The sequence below is a fragment of the Rhinichthys klamathensis genome, unplaced genomic scaffold, assembly GCF_029890125.1.
Source record: "Rhinichthys klamathensis goyatoka isolate OS25496 unplaced genomic scaffold, OSU_Roscu_1.1 h1tg000183l_1, whole genome shotgun sequence".
Taxonomy (NCBI): domain Eukaryota; kingdom Metazoa; phylum Chordata; class Actinopteri; order Cypriniformes; family Leuciscidae; genus Rhinichthys; species Rhinichthys klamathensis.
In genome coordinates, this window is record NW_026606711.1 from 1,011,645 (window position 1) to 1,030,615 (window position 18,971).

The 18,971-nt window shown below is 38.1% G+C and overlaps 1 protein-coding gene across 1 annotated transcript in view; it reads left to right on the plus strand.

Annotated features, from left to right (window-relative positions):
• The window catches only part of LOC130094950 (membrane-associated phosphatidylinositol transfer protein 2), a 53,730-nt gene extending 39,321 nt beyond the window's left edge, over positions 1-14,409 (plus strand). Inside the window, 13 exon segments of the mRNA XM_056261560.1 lie at positions 273-376; positions 378-447; positions 1,444-1,581; positions 4,181-4,345; positions 5,850-6,101; positions 7,569-7,717; positions 8,763-8,879; positions 8,965-9,081; positions 9,941-10,089; positions 10,169-10,318; positions 12,023-12,206; positions 13,795-13,923; positions 14,004-14,409. Of these exon segments, the coding sequence (XP_056117535.1) occupies positions 273-376; positions 378-447; positions 1,444-1,581; positions 4,181-4,345; positions 5,850-6,101; positions 7,569-7,717; positions 8,763-8,879; positions 8,965-9,081; positions 9,941-10,089; positions 10,169-10,318; positions 12,023-12,206; positions 13,795-13,923; positions 14,004-14,345 (2,066 nt within the window). The 3' untranslated portion in view covers positions 14,346-14,409.
• Positions 14,410-18,971: the final 4,562 nt, after the last annotated feature.

Genomic DNA, 18,971 nt, shown 5'->3' on the forward strand with positions numbered 1-18,971 from the left:
AATTTCAAAATATGATTTTTTTTTTTACTGTATTTTTGTTCAAATAATGTGGCCTTGGTGAGCAGAAGAGACATCAAAAACATTAAGTGATCTTATACTGACTCCAAACTGTTGAACAGTGCGCATGATTCTACTTGAACAACACTATAACAAACCAGCTGAGAATTTTTTTAAATTAATATTATACTTTTATATTAATAAATGTATATTATAACACCAACATTTGAGATCAATTTAACAAATATTTGTCTTTTCTTTTGTTCTTCCTGCAGTGGCTCATCTTCGCCCGGCTTGCCAGCAGGTTTATAACCTGTTCCACCCCGCGGATCCCTCCGCCTCTCGTCTGGAGCCACTGCTGGAGAAGCGTTTCCACCTGATGCATGCCACCGTTTAGCGTCCCCCGATACCAGCGCTTCCCACTGGGTGACGGGCAGTCAGCCCTGCTGGGTAAGACTGGAGAGATTTCTCAGTCAACACACACACCTGCTGAGACCTGGATTTATCTAGTGTTATCTCGGGTGTTCGGATCACAAGTGGTCAGGCGAGACAGATTGCTGTTTTTCACCTTTTATTGTCATGTGTCCTCTGACCACTCGTGATTGGATTTAGAGGGGATGGTCTCTTGATATTGTGACTGCATACCAGGCTTATTTATTTTTTAGAATCATTGAAATACGATTATAGGTTTCATTAATATTTAAAAATCTTATTTTTATATTTTCTGTTTTAATAACTTTTTTGCGTTTTTGTCATGTTTGTTAGTTGTTGTTTTTTATATTTCTATATAGTGTTTTAGTTTTAGTACATCAAGTTAAACTAAATGCAAATGAGAAATGTTGCCTTGAAATGTACTTGCTGAAATACGTTTTTTTTTTAAATATATTTAATTGTATTTCACTTGACGTTTAGTAATGATTTTTTCAATGGTTTTAGTTAACTATTATGTCCTTGCTGCATACATCACTCATATGTAATGTCTCACTGCATGCTGATAACAATGCAAAATGTGCCATGTGACAAAAAAAAAGAGACAAGCTCAGAGAGCCGCACACAACAGGATAATTTACATGTTTTATTGCAATTGATGATTGACAGGTGAGTCTTTTGTCCAGGATGCATCTGGACATAATTACAGCAGCGTTTACACTACAAATGCAATGCGGTCACATGCGTTTCGAGCTTTATCAGCTCAAGGTACTCGTTTACATTTGAGAAATCATGATTGTAAAGAGGGGCCTACGTGTGTTCGCATATGGTTTAGTTTAAAGCAGCACTTGTAAAAGAGCATCGTCCATCATTGCAGTTCTGGCTGGTGTTATCGTGCCTCGGTTTGTGTCATTTCTGTCTGTTATTTGTCTTTATTTTCTGTTTCTTTGTCTCTCTCCCCTCACGTCGCTCTCATGTCTCCACGTCCCTCATGCCGCTGGGTTTGACATGTGGCAGTGGAAACCATCCAGAGTAACCCTCACCTCCTGTTGGAGAGTGTGAGCTGTGCCGCCCAGCGCTTTCAGGATGGCATCAGCGAGACTTCCATTCCCGTCCCTGTGCTCAACTGGCAAGCCATGCCGGCCCCCGCCGAGTGTGTGTAGCCATTCCTGGTTTCTTGCACCCCTTTAGCGTAAACTCCCTGTTATGTGTGTCACCCCTGTGTGGCGTGTGCCCTCATTTCACATGATCTGTGTTTGTGCGTCTGCTTTGACATTGATTCTCTCATTGGGGCTTGTCGGTTTTGAGTTTTACTGACTTCCTGCCACTGGATGCTGCCATGTGGAACTGATGGTATTGAATTTAGAGGTGAAGTGTGTATTTCTTCAACGTTAAAATGCTTTTTCCTATGCTAATTTAGTGTAGACAAGTTTAAGCCATTCGTAGGTAGACTTTAAAAGTGTAATTTCACCACAAAATCAAAAGAAAAATACATTATAATTAAGCATATTTTCACCTATAATACAATAGATGCTTTACTTTTTGTTTTGTGTTTTTTGTAATTATGAATATTCTCTATGATACTATTAGATTCTTTACTGTAAGGTTAGGGTTGGTAGTATAGTGTTATAGTAAAAATGTATACTATTATAGTAGGGGTGGAACGGTACACAGAAGTCACGGTTCGGTTCATACCTCGGTTCAGACGTCACGGTTCGGTATGATTTCGGTACAATGGAGTGAAAAGCAAAACAAAAATGCAGAAGGCATTTTTATAAATGTCTTAAGCCTTGTATTTTTTAAATAAGTTTTATTAATAAAGGCATAGAACCAGTTTATTTGTAGTGCACTGACAGTAGTTTTATATAGGCTAATTAGTTTATTAATTAAATTATTAAAAAGACCTTTGAGATATGTTTGGTAATTGTACCTGAATGAATTTAAAATTAATTTGCTATTTCAGATCAATATATTTGTTTTCCTTCATTTTAATTAACCCTAACTTTATTCTCATCTGAATTATAAATAATTGATTTCCGTATAAAATAATACTACCATTAAAAACCTTTGTTAACAGGTGCAGGTTACAGTTTGACAAGAGTTTAGAGTGTGACAAAAGCACAAAGTTGTGTTTTATTGCGAGTGTACACAAATTAAAAAAGTTAACAATTTGCAGTTTTAATGATGTCCTGTATGAAAAAAATGACGGAGTATGTTTTTATGTTTCCACTGTTCATCGCCCGTGCCTCTCTCTCACACACACACACACACACACTCTGTTCGATCGCGCGATTCGCGCCCGCGCCCCTCTCTCTCTCTCTCTCTCTCTCTCTCGCGCGCGCGCGCGCACACACACACACACACACAGACACACTGTTCGATTGCGCGATTCGCGCCTCTCTCTCTCTCTCTCTCTCTCTCTCTCTCTCTCTCTCTCTCTCTCTCTCTCTCTCTCTCTCTCTCTCTCTCTCTCTCTCTCTCTCGCACACACTTCAGCATTGATCGCAGCCTGTTCATTGCTGCGTGTCACACCAAAAGCGAATAGAGCGAAATTGATCGCTATTTAAGAGTTTTTTATTTTTTATTTGTACCGTGTATTCTCCGTGCAAATTCGTGCACCGAACCGTGACGCCCGTACCGTTTCGGTTCAATACGAATACATGTACCGTTCCACCGCTATATTATAGTATAGTATTATAGTAAAAAATACTGTAGACAAATGCGTGTTTTTAAATCAGCATAATTTTAAGGCAGTACAACAAATACTAATTAATTTAGAACTTATATATATATATATATATATATATATATATAGAATGATTTCTGAAGGATCATGTGACACTGAAGACTGGAGTAAGGAAGCTGAAAATTCAGCTTTGCATCACAGAAATAAATTATATTTTAAAGTATATTAAAATAGAAAACCATTCTTTTAAATTGTAATAATATTTCACGATATTACAGTTTTTTTCTGTATTTTTTTATCAAATAAATGCAGGCTTGATGAGCAGACATTAAAAATAGAAATAGTAATGTTTCCAAACTTTTAACCGGTACTGTATATTGTTATGAAAATAATAGTCCTAAAATAGCCCTTTTGATTCTGGTGTGAAATATAACCTAGGCATGTTCTTGAAAGATTTCATGAGGTTTGCCCATAAGCGGTTCGACCTATGGGGAAACCTGTTTGGAAATCAGCACTATTTTTGCCGTTCCATTCAATGCCACTAGTACTGCAGAAATTACACACTCCACCTTTAAAACAACAATACAGCAAGAATAATAAGAAAAAATATCAATTCAAGCAGCTTGACTAATGAAAAATGCTGATTCTGATGACGGGCTTGCATGTGTATTTGGTAGATAATGCCCCATGAGGACTTCATGTAAAAACAGTCAATGCTCTCCTAAGTTCCTCAAGAAGGGAAGGAACAGATTAAAGTGGACTCAGGGGCAGTATTTACTACTTTTATATCTCTTTGGATTTGTGTTTGCATCTTCTTTTCACTTCCTTTTATCATTTTGAATCAAATGGCCCTTTTTACAAATGTATAATGATGAATCAATCAAGCTCAGATCCAAAATCGAGTGAGATCGCAACACTGCCTATGATGCTTTCTAGATCGAATGCGGTCTAGATAGGCAGCTCACTAGGTTTTGGAACTGAGGTTTAGTCTTCTGAAAATTGTCAGATTTCTGGGCCCTGATTTCTCTGTCAGTTCCTGCGAGTAATTACTGCTTTTGGTCCTCACAGCGGACGTGATGCAGTCTCACAGCATTATGTTTGGGGATCACTCCAATCCTTCGTCTCCGGGATCCATTCCAGCCTTCCGTGGGGCTCGCAGGGGCAGTGAGACCAGCATCGCCAGCCAGGTGTCAGGGTTAGCGGACAGTTACACCGCCTCCAACATCGCCAACAGTGAGTAACACATGTACACACTCGGGTTAGGTTAAATAGAATAACAAGAAAAATCGATATCAAGAAATCGTCACCAAGGCTGCATTTATTTGATCAAAATTACAGTAAAAACACTAATATTGTGAAATATTATTGCAAATTATAATAGCTTGTAGTTTCGTAATTATTCCTCAGAATTTTCAGCATTATTACTCCAGTCTTCAGTGCCACGTGATCCTTCAGAAATCATTTAATATGCTGATTTGCTGATCAAGAAACATTTCTGATTATTATTATTATCAATGTTGACAGTTGTGCTGCTTCATATTTTGGTGGAAACCATGATAAAATTTTTTTCAGGATTCTTTGATTAAGGCGAGACACGGCAGGCAAAAACATAGTTTTTTTTTCACTGGTCAATTTTGAGATTTCGGGATATTTGTCTTCAAAAACATGTCTTCTTTCAGACTTGTGGTGAAAAAAAGTCCGAAATACACATTTAGGTCTTTATTTTACTACACTTTGTCTGTTTGCGTCTGTAGATTTCTCATAAATTCATCAAAAGTTGGCGTTGTAAATCATCCGTTGCTCCGCGATCGCGATCTGCGCCCTGTCATCACACACACCGTTAGAAAGCTCTCTCTCTCTTATACAATGTTGTCGGATCCAAATATGGTCATTTCCTTTTTATCAGCAACCAATCGTGAAAGTAAAAGGGCGCAAATGCGCAATCTCATTGGCTGATGCTAAATCTTTAAAGCCCGTTTTCTCAAAATGCCTTTTCTCTCATACTCAAAGTCCGAAATCTCCGCTTCGGTAGCACCTATATACACCACACTTTCCAGTCTTGTACCTAGTTATATTATGAAGACATTTACAGAGGGATTTGTAAATATATTATTCCTAGCCCGATTTATATAACATTTTATTCCGAAAAACAAGGCAAAAATCATTTTTTTAAGGCTATTGACAGTATATTCTGATTTATAGGATAACAAAAGTAGATATCCATAAATCCCTCTGTAATTTTTTTCCCATCTAATATGTGAACACAATGAAAAAAGAATTTGGAACCTGGCTTTATCCAATACTCAGATTTAATTTTTTTTAAATATATGCAAATTAGCGCATATTTAATTAGATAATGCCTTATTTGCATATTTAAACATTAAATTACAGAAAACTTGTAATACATTTTTTTCTCATCTTAATGTAGGTAATCAACTGGGAAAGTTTCATGGTGATATCTGCTAGTTAAAATGTTTTCCCTATTCACCTGTAGTGTCTCGCCTTAATAGAAATCTTTCCTAACATTATAGAACTCTTTACTGTAACATTTGATCAATTTGGTCCTTGCTGAATAAAAGTTCTAATTTCTTTTTTAAAAAAGTCTTATTTTCCCTAAACTTTTGAACAGTAGAAAAAAAAAAAAGCCGCAATACTGCAAATATAGCTAGGAAGGAACTATCACATGTGTCATGTTCACCTTTTGACTACTGTTGTTTTGATGTTGTTTTTTCTCTAGTAACACAAGCATGCCAACTTAGACTCTCCAAAAAGCTCAGTCTTTTGTCCCAATTGGCCCTCCCCTATAATAAAATGAGCTCCCGAAGCCCCTCCCACAAATCCTGCAAAGCACAAAATAAGCGTCCGCTAGAAAGGCAGGATTCCAGCTGTTTGGATGATACAGAGCAGAGCATCTCTCTAGGCTTTGAGCCCTCACCCTCGCTCTCCTCAGACCCGCCATCACCGTGTGTCCCGCTGGACATCGAGCAAGGTACTTGGAGCGTGGGTAGACGTCCGGTCAGAGGGTCTCCTCGACCCTCCAGATGCACCCGCTCTCCTGTTTGCCTGCGTTAGTTTCTTCCATTGCTGCATTCCCTGCAATCCCTCCTACTGCCTGTTTTAGCCCTCCGAATCTTCAGCCTGTCTCCTTGCTGACCTCCCCAGCGCTGATGCCTTTGTTTTCTGAATTCATGCCCCCATCCTTTAAAAGCTCAGCGCCGGTGCTCTGGTTCTTCATCTCTGGAACCCTGAGCCGCTCTGGGTTTGCCCTGAATGATGAAGACCTTCTGAAGATGCTTTGAAATGACGCTGACTGGTCTTGCTCCCATTATCATGCTTACGACCTGTATATCTGCTGTTAGCGGTCGCTTATAGATATGGATCTGAATCAGAATTTAGTGATTACTATGATTTTTTAGTACTTTAGAGGAAGTCTCCACTATGTACTAAGCATTTTTTTTTTAAAAAGAAGTAATATATCTATATATAAAATATTTTTATTTTTAATTATGAAAAAATATTGTTTGCATAATCTGCAAATAATAATGTTATTTATGTACTATATAATTTTTTTGCCAAAATAGTTTTTATTTAAGCAAATAATGTATATATATTTGGGTGCTTTACTAAATTAATAATTATGAAATTTTTGTTTAGATCAAGGGCAGGAATTCAATATTATTATTTAGAAAGTTTAATTACAAAATATTATTTTACATTATTATTCAAATAATATAATATACGCTATTACTTGGACGTTATTTCAAGCTAGGAAGGAAAATGACTAAATATCAAATTTACATATGGATCGGGGACATGAATTGTTAAATTTGTGGTTATGCATAAATCGTTTTTTATCGCATCATTTTTCTCTGAAATTAGTGATACCAAATTATTATTACTTTAAGTACCATTTATTTCATGTCTGTTCCAAATTAGTCTTTAATTACATTTTTTTTTTTTAAACAACCGTTTGTGAATCAGACTGCACCGCTCACGCTGTATGTTTAGTTACGTGCAACCAGCAATAAAAAACACATGTTGTCTGTATACTGTCTTTATTCACCGCCCTGTCTTCCCAGTCAAAATGGAACCAGTTTTGAATAAAAACTGGTTTTCTATTCACAATCCTACTAGTAGAGAACCAGAGGCCGTTTGCAGATTCAAGAACATTAAACCCCAATGAAAAGAATTTCAATCCAAAAATAGGGTTGTGTTCTTAAATGTCTTTGCAATGGGTCATGGGAGGAAGAAGTGCACATTACAAAACAACTTTCCATTTCTGTCCTTCCTCTTGAGCCCCTGAAGCAAACCTGCATCATATGTCCTCGTCCTGTCCTAGATCCAGCATCTGAAACATTCATAAATTATGTACCGATGAAACCGAAATCTTTAATGGTATTTGAACCTGCCGTAATGGTTTGGACAGGCATGACTGAATGTCTCGTTGCTCCTGCAGTCGCTGCACGCTGGTGGGGAACCAAGCGCATCGATTTCGCCCTGTACTGTCCCGACGCTCTGACTGCGTTCCCCACCGTGGCTCTACCTCACCTGTTCCACGCCTCCTACTGGGAATCAACGGATGTGGTGTCTTTCCTGCTCAGACAGGTGAAGATTACAAAATATTGATTCTTCTTAAAGGAATTTTCAGGGTTATTTGCACCAAGAAACATGATTATATAATATATTATTAATTATTAACTTATTCATATATTTGTATTTATTTATATAAATGAAACTTGTTATAAAATTATCTTTATTCATTTAGATCTTTATTTATATCATAATTTTATAATATAAAATGTTTTCTTCCTAAAGGAATATTCAGGGTTATTTGCACCAAGAAACATGATTATATAATATATTATTAATTATTAACTTATTCATATATTTGTATTTATTTATATAAATGAAACTTGTTATAAAATGATCTTTATTCATTTAGATCTTTATTTATATCATAATTTTATAATATAAAATGTTTTCTTCCTAAAGGAATATTCAGGGTTATTTGCACCAAGAAACATGATTATATAATATATTATTAATTATTAACTTATATATTTTTTTATTTATATAAAAACTGTTATACAATTATCTTTATTAATAATAGATCATTTAGACCAAGAAACAGAATTATATTTGATATATTTTGGAATATATTAAATATTTTCTTTCTGCCTTTATTAATATATTTTAAAATATTTTATTTATTTATTTAAATAAAGATGTTATAAAATATCTGTATTCATTTATATCATATAATATATAATATATATTTTTTTTTAAATATTTTTCTTCATTTATTTAAACAAAAAACTGTTATATAAATTATGTGTATTATATTAAATTTAGCTGTTTTTGGTAACATTTTAATGTAATAAAATAAGGGATTGTTTGTTTCATATTAATTATATTTCATAAGTGTAATTTAATTAATTCCAAAAAAAATTTGTAGAATTTTGGTGATACTTCATGCTACTGTATAAAGGCAAATGACTGATTATAAAATTAACGTACAGATCGGGGGTGTGAATTGTTAATTTTGTGGTAGTGCATCAATTGCTTTTATTGCATAAATTTTATTTAAATTATAAGTCATAGCAAATTATCATTTTTTTTCAATAATATTTATTGTTTTTTTTGCTCTTAGGTAATGAGGCATGAGAACTCGAGTATTTTGGAACTAGATGGGAAGGAGGTGTCCGAATTCACTCCGTCCAAACCGCGGGAGAAGTGGATAAGGAAGAGGACACATGTGAAGATCAGGGTGAGACGGGCATCTCTAAAACCTCATGTTGACATTGAGAGCATTACAGCATTGTGGCTGACGTAAAGATGTGTTTGTGTTGAAGAATGTTACAGCAAATCACCGCGTGAATGATGCCGTGTTTAATGAGGACGGCCTTCAGGTAGTCATGGGTCGCTTCATGTACGGGCCGCTGGACATGGTCACACTGACAGGAGAGAAGGTTAGTGCCCTATAAACTTTGGTTTGTATAGATCCCGGAGACTGAAAAATCAAGTAGCCCATCTATGGCAAGCCATTTTAGCTTAAATTGTACCCAGCGTTACTCGTCATAAATGCATTTTTACTAGTAAGAATTGAATTAGAGAGCTCTACAATTCAATTCTTACTAGTAGCAATTACAATTAAAGAGCTCTCTAATTCAATTATTACTAGTAAAAATTACAATTAGAGAGCTCTACAAATGAATTTTTACTAGTCATATGTCTCCATTGACTTCCATTCATTTTTAATTACGGAGCTCTACAATTGAATTGTTACTAGTAAGAATACAGTTAGAGAGCTCTCTAATCCAATTATTACTAGTAACAATTATTATTAGAGAGCCCCGTAATCCAATTATTACCAGTAACAATTATTATTAGAGTGCTCCGTAATCCAATTATTACTAGTAACAATTATTATTAGAGAGCTCTCTAATTCAGTTGTTACTAGTAAGAATGCAATTGCAGAGCTCTTTAATTCAATTATAGAGCTCTGCAATTATACTTATCTTTATTTCGTTTTTTTACTAGTAAGAATTCAATTGTAGAGCTCCGGATGGAATGGAAGTCAAAATATGACTAGTAAAAACTAATTTGTAGAGCTCTCTAATTGGAATTGTTACTAGTAAAAATGCAATTACGACGAGTAACGCTGGGAACAATTTAAGCTAAAACGGCTTGCCATAGCCCATCCAACTTCACACACTCTCTTCAGAAAATGTACAAATCTACTTTGAAGTATTTTCCATTGGCATCTTATTCAATTTCACTTCTTCATATTCATTTCATTAAAATGTTTTTTTTGGTGCTCTTTTCAAGGTGGACATCCACATCATGACGCAGCCTCCATCCGGTGAGTGGGTGTACTTCAGCACAGAACTAACCAATAGCAGCGGCCGGATATCCTACGTGATTCCGGACAGCAAACGGCTGAGCATCGGAGTGTATCCGGTCAAAATGGTGGTCAGGTAAGTCATAAATGTACATTTGTTCTGCACATAAAAGGATGTGTTTTCAACAAGTGAACAACGTCCTCTCTGTCCAAAGGGGCGACCACACATCTGCTGACAGTTACCTGACCGTGCTGCCGCCCGGCACAGAGTTTGTCGTGTTCAGCATCGACGGCTCTTTTGCCGCTAGCGTGTCCATCATGGGCAGCGACCCTAAAGTGCGAGCAGGAGCGGTAGACGTAGTCAGGTGAGAGCATGTCTTCATTCATTTAACCCTATAAAGCCTACTGTGATACGCACATTTCTAAAGCCTCTAAATGATCAGAACTGCTGAAAAGCCTGTTGCACACAATCTACTACATGCCTTCTGTCGTCTGATTGTTAGTATAATTTAGTTAGTAAAAACGTCCACCTCCGGGTCGTGGTTGACGCGTTTTGCTGTGAAATCTTAACTGGTTTCATCAAGTAAACGCAGCAATAACTTAGATTGTAATGTAAATCAATGAGTGTTCATCTTGAAATATCACTGCCAGAAAGTGAGCTGAAATTCTAATATACTGTTAATGTAAATATCAGCAACTGCACCAAATTGCATTTTTTTTTTCTTTGTTTGGGCCTCTAAATAAAACTGAGGTGTTTTTTTTTTTCCTCCTTGAGTATGAGCTCTACGTTCTCACTATATCATACTATATTAGCCATAAAAGCCTGATATATCAAATATGATACTCAATATGCAAATGCAAATGTTATTTCATTAGGGGTGTAACGATATTTGAACCGAACCGAAAAACCGCGATACACCACCCACGATACGTATCGCGATACTCTCATGCCGAACCGAACAGGCCCCGCCCCCTGCGGCCCCGCCCAGCCCCGGCTCATTGCACCTCATGTGTTATGTGTACACAACAAATACAGGGCTGTTGCCTAACCACCATTAACCACATATAATCGCAATAAGCTCAGTGTTTTGTTACTTTTGATAATAAGCAAGGTGTAATCTTTCAAATTATGTCTATTTGATCACGAAATGCAAACAATAAATGCCGTTTTGGCGCTCTTAGATGTGGCGTGACAGATATCACTGTATGCATGCGGCAGCGCGATCATCTCTTCCTCAGTTACAGAATAAACATGAATGGACACCCGAAGGTATGTTGAAAGATACAGTATACTTACTGAAAGGCATCATAACTCGTGTAAACACTCAATCAGTGTTTCAACAGCGGAAATACGTCAATAAAACGCTTAGTTTTTCACATAGCTTTATATTTACCTCAGGCAAGTCATTCAGTGTCCACAGCTTGCTGGTTTGCTAACTTTCACTAAATAAATGCTATATATTAGCCTATATATTATATTTTACTTAACCTGTTTATGATATCTTGATTATTTAATGTATGTTTAAAATAGTTGTCATGAAAATAACAGCAACTGTGTAAATTATTATATAACAATAACAAATTAGAGTAAAAACATGTTAATGCAAAAATTGTCTTATGTGCAGTGTATATGTTTTAAAACAATTTGTTATTTGAGTGTTGATTATTATTATATCATTTAGGCTAAAAGTCTAGGCTCTGTTGTTAAGCTTTAATGTTATAGTAATGTGCAAGTAAGGGCTGTAGTTTACAGCATTAGCAGATAATTTTGTTATCCTTGAGAAACGTTTACTTGTAATTGAATTAATTTAAAGACAAGGACACAATTTGTTCATTAAAGCACTGTTTAATAAAAAATAAAAGCAATTTTAGCTTTCTAAACCCCCCCACCCCACCGAAATGAACCGAACCGAACCGAGACCTCAAAACCGTGGGGCGAACCGAACCGTCAGGTTTGTGTATCATTACACCCCTATATTTCATACTTCAAGCTTTTCAGGGTTAATGAAACTCGTAGGTCAGTAATTTGTATGGTTTGCTGTTCTTGACGGTGGTTGGTCCTCTTGCAGGCACTGGCAGGACTTAGGCTACATGATAGTGTACGTGACGGGGCGGCCAGACATGCAGAAGCAGCGTGTGGTGGCCTGGCTTTCACAGCACAACTTCCCTCACGGGATCGTGTCCTTCTGTGATGGACTCGTACACGACCCCCTCCGACACAAAGCCAACTTCCTCAAGGCTCTCATCACAGAGGTGAGAACAAACACCACGAACGCCGCCTTTTCTGTAGCGCAGGGGCTTGTGGGTAATATAGAACTAGAGGTCGACCGATTCATCGGTTTTGCCGATTAATCGGCACCGATAGTTGTTTGGTGGAACTATCGTTATCGGCAAAAATCCACACCGATAGTTTTTCCGGGTTGCGTCCGTTGCTGGAGCGGCTGAGAAGTGCGCGCGGCCATTACACAGCACGAGAGCGCTCAGAACAGAAGAGACTGCTGGCATTATACAGAGTGAGAGCTGCCTCTAGAGGACAAATAACAAACTATCACTGGCTGAGTTGTTTACGTTAACACGTGAGGCAGCGCGCAGCACGGAGAGAACACGCAGCGAGAGCGCTGACATTTAAAACACCGACAGCGAAACGGTATGAATACATAACACTAAAGTAGCTACACGTTGCCATATCATTACAAATTAATTCATTTGTTGACTAGATGCTGCATCAGCAGAGGAAGAACAGTAGTTTGCCGTCGAGGCTGTGAGGACTGTGACATTACCTCAGTCAACCGTTAATGCAATGTGACAAAAACACACGCAGACCTGACCCAAATGTTTTATGGCGCAATTGTTACCATCTATTTGCACAATTTTTATCCGGCTGGTCACTTTTATGCATTCATTAGCCGACGAAGTTGCATATTTAAAACTAGTGACGTGATTGCTTTCTCTGATATGTTCATGCAGCCGACAGAAACGTAAACTAATCAGAAACGCGTTCGATTTAAGATCTTTTTAAATCACTACAATAGATCTTGTTATTTTGATTAAATAATCATCAAGTGTTCTAAAATATAGAAGCAAATAAATTGAGAGACTATAGGCTATATTACGTATACATAATACAGGTCTTTATTACATTTTAATGGCCATCTTTAAGCACGACTCTTTGGAATCATATGAGATGGTAACACTTTACAATAACATTCCATTTTTAGCCTTAAATAAGGTTAATACAAGTTGTAGAAGAATTATTCATTGTTACGGTAGTTTGTTAATTTCAACATTTACTAATGCATTTGAGATGGAGTTTTAATTCTTATTTTATCTTTTATTACCTTAGTTAATGTACTAATGAACTAACATGATAAAGGTACAATTGTATTGCTCATATTAATACATGCAGTAAAAAGGTATATTGCATTATGCATATAGTTCATGAAAGCTAGTTCATACATCCTTGTTTACAAATGGGACTTGCAAAGTGTTACCTATGAAATGTACGTATGTTTCTAGGTTATAGCTATGAAACCTGTAATATTTTAATGTGTAAATTATTTTCTGTATAAAGTTTTAATATATTCATATTTATTTATTTAATTGAGCACATTTCAGTTCAGCACTGTTTTATTGTGAGTATGATGTTTGTTTTTAATCCAGTATCCATTAAAAAAAATATCGGTTGAATTATCGGTTATCGGCATGTACGGTCAAACCTAGATATCGGTATCGGTAAAATCCACTATCGGTCGACCTCTATATAGAACCGTCATTTGTAGAGCTCTGCAGAGACCCTGTGTTAGCCTTTGCTTCAATTATGTGAAATGCTGCTCTTTTGTAGGCACATATGAAGATCTTCGCTGCTTATGGCTCCACCAAGGACATCTCCGTGTACTCGTCACTTGGTCTGCCGCCATCACAAATCTACATTGTGGGGAGACCAACAAAGAAATTACAATACCAGTGTCAGGTATCTTTACGCACAGTTTTTCCTCTCTACTTTTTCCTCACGAGTTTTCCTCTCACTGAGCCGTCACTCTCTCTCCACAGTTCATCGCCGATGGCTACGCGACTCATCTTTCCCAGCTGGAGTACAATCAGAGATCGAGACCCGCCAAGACCGGCAGCGCTCGCATGGTCCTCCGGAAAGGCAGTTTCGGGCTGGGCGGCAGTGGCGACTTCTTGCGGAAGCGCAATCACCTGCTGCGCACCATCTCCTCGCAACCCACGTCCTCCACACCGCCCGTGCCGGTAGGCCGACCCGAACGTGCGCAGAGCCAATCAGAATGTGACCGCGAGCGGGCCGAACGTGCACAGAGAAGCATGAGCATCGCTACCGGCTGCTGGGGCCGAACCAGCAAACTTGAGGGCGGAGCCCTGAGCCCGAAATAGGCTCCTCCCACCGGGTCCAAATTCCGGAGGCACTTCATTGGGCACATGGGCTGCAGGAACACGACGTAACCTCACAGTATTACAACAGACTCTGTGAGCGAATCTCACGGCATTACTATTGTTGCATGAGAATGTTTTCCGTTTCATTTTATTACATTTTTTTTTAGACCGGCAGCCAAACATTTTCCAGAAATCTAGCGCCTTAAGCATCGCTCTGGGTCATGGCCCTCGCCTCTGACTTGATTGAATGTACTGTTGGGACTGAAAACATGGATCGTTTGGGTGGGTATGGATGGACTCTTCCCGCTTCCTCTATCATTCCCCAGACTTCCCTTCCGGTGTCTGCAGAGATTCCCACACATGTAAATACGTGCCTCCTCTTACCTGCTCAGGGCAGCCATGAACTTGAGGAGCTGATGAGACCCAGAGGCCATTTTACTCATTTGTTTCCGTTGGGTCGCCCCATCCCGAGTCGAATCGCAGCAGCATTTGGCAATAAGGATCGAAGCCCATCGCACCGAACTCCGTCTGCAGGTCATCAGAGGCCTTTACTTCTTATTCAGAGCAAGAACGCACTCTCAAAGGAAGAACAATCCCTTTACAAGGCCATCTGCTTGCAATACCTCCAAGACGCCACCTCGACCTGGGCTGCTGGGTCACCTTCCATGTTTCTTTCTTTCTCGACTGCTGTTTTGTTAACTTCTGAGCCACCAAACACCGGTCGCAAGCACACGCCACATCTGCTGAAGTAAAAACGTTCCTGCTGCTGTCGTTGTCGTGGAGAGAGTTTCCCATCGAGGACGCACGCGACCATGCAGCTCGCTGGATTTGCATGTTTTCAATGACAACTTTTAAAAGATTTCGCTCAATCCTTTGCACTCATTTCCAGCTGATCGGGGAGCGATTGGACTCGCTCGCTTGATACTGCCGACGGCCAAAACGAATTCAAATTCGAAAGCTGTAGTTCTGCAACTGCATAACCTCATTGTTATTTTGCACTAGTGGAATTAGTGGAGGCCCTCGTTTCCATCTCATGTGGCTACATGACGACATTCGCGTGTAGTACATGTCCCTTATTATTTATGGCAGGGTATCTGTGCGCACATGCACGATTATATAGTTCTCCGGAAACAAGAGCACGCAAGAAATGTGCCAAAAGCAGGCAGATCATAGGAACCCGAACGCGTCCAACGTTACCGATGGATTGTAGCAACGCTTCCCCAAGCGTTTCCGTGGCACACGTATAATGTTTTTAAGGTTTTAGATCATTTTAGATCAACTTCAGTTATCTATGATATTGTCCATATGTTCATATGTAAGTGATTGAGGTATATAGAAATTGTGCTTTTAATTTTCTTGCTATTTTAAATCGGACAGCATGACAAAGTCGGGTCGAGTCGTGAACCATACACGGTTTGTTTCTATATATCATGTCATGAACACACTGGAATAGCCATGCTGCATGTTGCGGACGTATTCTTCTAACGGATCTGGGAGGCTTTTGGAACGTGGCCTTTGTCTGAACCGAGGTCTGAATGGGACTTCAAACAGTGTAGATACTGTAAAGATGTAAATTTCACTATAATAGGATATGTTACGGTCAGAATTTATTTATTTCTGTAGCTTCATAAGATGATGGATATTTCAGGTTTGACTGTACGTGTTTTGCTTTATTCTTTTGTCCGACACTTCTGAAATGCGGACCAATGACATGTCTCCTTGTGCATAATCGTCGACAGTGTTTCCGTAGCAAAACTCTAGATGACGCGTAACCACCGCCACCCCACGGACAATCAGTTCAGCAAACAAACGGGCAAGGAGCGCGCACACCTGCACACGCGTTGAAATTTCCACGTAATGTGAATTGGAATTGTGAATGTGGTTCTGTGATCAATTTGCTGCAAAACAACCGAGTTTAAATTGGTGCTGAACGCTTTTTGAATCAAAGTTTTTGCTCTGAGATGGCATTTGGACTGGTATTACTAGTCTTTTAATGCATCTAGTTCAGTACCAGACATCAGGGGTTCTCAGTGGAAATAAATATGCTGAAAGGTTTGTGAACTTCTACCACTGATATCTAGGTCATCTTGGTTGTTGGTGGTTATTATGACCACTGAACAAATTCTCCGTTCACACACTCTTGCCATCTGAACTGACTGAACTGAACCTCCTGGTTTCAAATCAAGCCTATTTTTCAGCAACGTTAAGAAAGTTTCATTTCCGAATTGTTGGGATTAAGATTCAGACGCATCGCAGGGAATCATACGACGTTGTGATCGACAATTGTGCCACGGCAAACATTAGTTTAAACATCCGCGGCCTTGCTTGTAGGCCAAGTATTATATCTTCAGATAAACCAGATTATAGCCACTTTTGTACTTTGCATGTCACAGAGAAGCTTTCGTACACTTTCCTGTATTCTTCAATAATGGGCCACACTACAAACCTCCAGTTTATAGTTATTACAAATATGCTGTTGTCTATATAGAACATATCAGTTGTTAATACCAAATATTTCAATGATATTACCGTTAATCCTAAATCCAACCATATTTTTTAAGAAATACTGACATCCGAGTAACGGCATAGAAGTACTTTGAAATAAATTGACATTACAGTATTTTTGACATGTCTAAATTAGTGTGCAGGTGTTTCAAAACACAAGCTCGTTGGATGAAATAAATATGGTGAAATATCCCAAAACAGTGCCCATTTTATTTGTTGCCAAAACTTTCAGATAATCATTGCAAATGAATCACTTTCCCAACAACTTTTCAACGATGAATGGAGACGTACTGCAGGTTCATTTTACACTCCTGTTGACGTGCTGATCTGGACTGACTCGCTCCTTTACAGTTTTCTTACCAGGTCGGTGGTTCATGTGTATAACTGTATGTACTGTGGATTAAATACAGTTGGACAACTGCAAGTCTTCTGTGATTTATAATGCTTTATGAATGTGTGACATGAACCACTCTGCAAGAATATTATTTTTTATGTACTTTCCTTGTCTTTAGTCACAATTTTTCTATATTCATTAATTGTATTGGTTTTGGAGTGTGAGAGAGGGCAGTATGGTCTGAGTTAATTTGGGTGAAATTAATTTATGTATGTATGGTAGGTAGAGATGGATGGATGTAGGAATGGAAGCATGTATGCATATAGATAGATGGGTAGAAAGGTAGAGATGTACTGTATGTAGGAAGGAAGATAGGTATGTATGGATGGATGTAGAGATGTAGAAAGGTAGGTAGGAATGGATGTATGTAATATAGATGTGTAAATGGTAGTTATAGATGTGTGTAGGTATGTATAGATGTATGTAGGAAGGGATGCTGTACTGATTGTATAGATCTATATAGTTTGATAGAATGGTAGGTATGGATGGATTGGTGTATGAAGGACAAGGAAGATATTGATGGCTGTATAGATGTATGTGGGTAGGGTAGATGTGGATGTATAGGTATGCTTGTCTGTATTTATATAGGTATGTTTGTGTGTAGGTATGTACTGTATATTTGTATGAAACTCAGAAGCAAAGACCAGGAGACTGGCGTATCTTCAGGAGTCTTTATTGAAAGTGTGCCGTTTGGTCATTCAGTCTGAAGAAGGCAGGCATACACTGCATTTGATAGGCATTCAGTGTTGACCTTACACACATCTACAGGAGAGACAACTTAACCAAAGTATCTGAAGATAATACAGGAAATGACCCGTCTGTGAGCGCGTACCTCCAAACAGATGAAGCAGCACCTGGTCACAAGAACTAGAAATACAAACCTTAAACTGATGCCATCATGTTCCCCTTCAATGCCTGATACTATGTGGTTCACCTTTGTTTTTTATGTGTTGTTTTTTCAAGACAGGATCATCTGCACATCTCGACAGGTGTGGTGACATCATCAGATCCTCGAAATCACTGATCAAGTGGGATCCTTTTGGGGTCAATTCAAAAATCAAAATCAATTTTTAACTAAAAAACTGCTGGCAGGGAAAGAAATAAAGAGATTCTTAAGTTTGAAGTCACTCACCGAAACTCAACTTTGTATCCAAATATGTTCCCAGATATTTCAACAATCCCAACAGCCTGACCATTTAACTTTAATTTCCCTAACATGTGGTATTCACTAGAATCAGTTATTTAGTTCTCCTTGCATTAATCTGCAAAGCACTCAAATGATGTGTAGTGAACAATGATATGCCAGAAATCTGTCGTCATCTGATGGATCTTTATTTTAGCAATGCAATACATTGAAACACTGAGTCCAGATACAGATCCAGATTCCCCTTAACACAAACAACAGTTAAAAAAGGAGACGGGAACAAAATCATCAAAAGCATTGATGGGGAACACTGATGCTTATTAGCATAGCATTATTAAAAAATGAGACAGTAGCCTGAATTTTATGACTACTTTCACATATTTCTTAAAATGTAAACAAAACACTGTGGTAACAAAATCCCTCTTCATAATAATATCAGAAAAGTCTATCACGTGACCTTCTCTGGACTGTTTATCTGAGCTGAATTAGCTAATACATGTATAGTTGCTCATCTAGACATTTTTCACTGAAAAGGTTTGGTGCAATAAGGCCTGCATTTGTTTTTTGTTACAGTAAAGGTTCT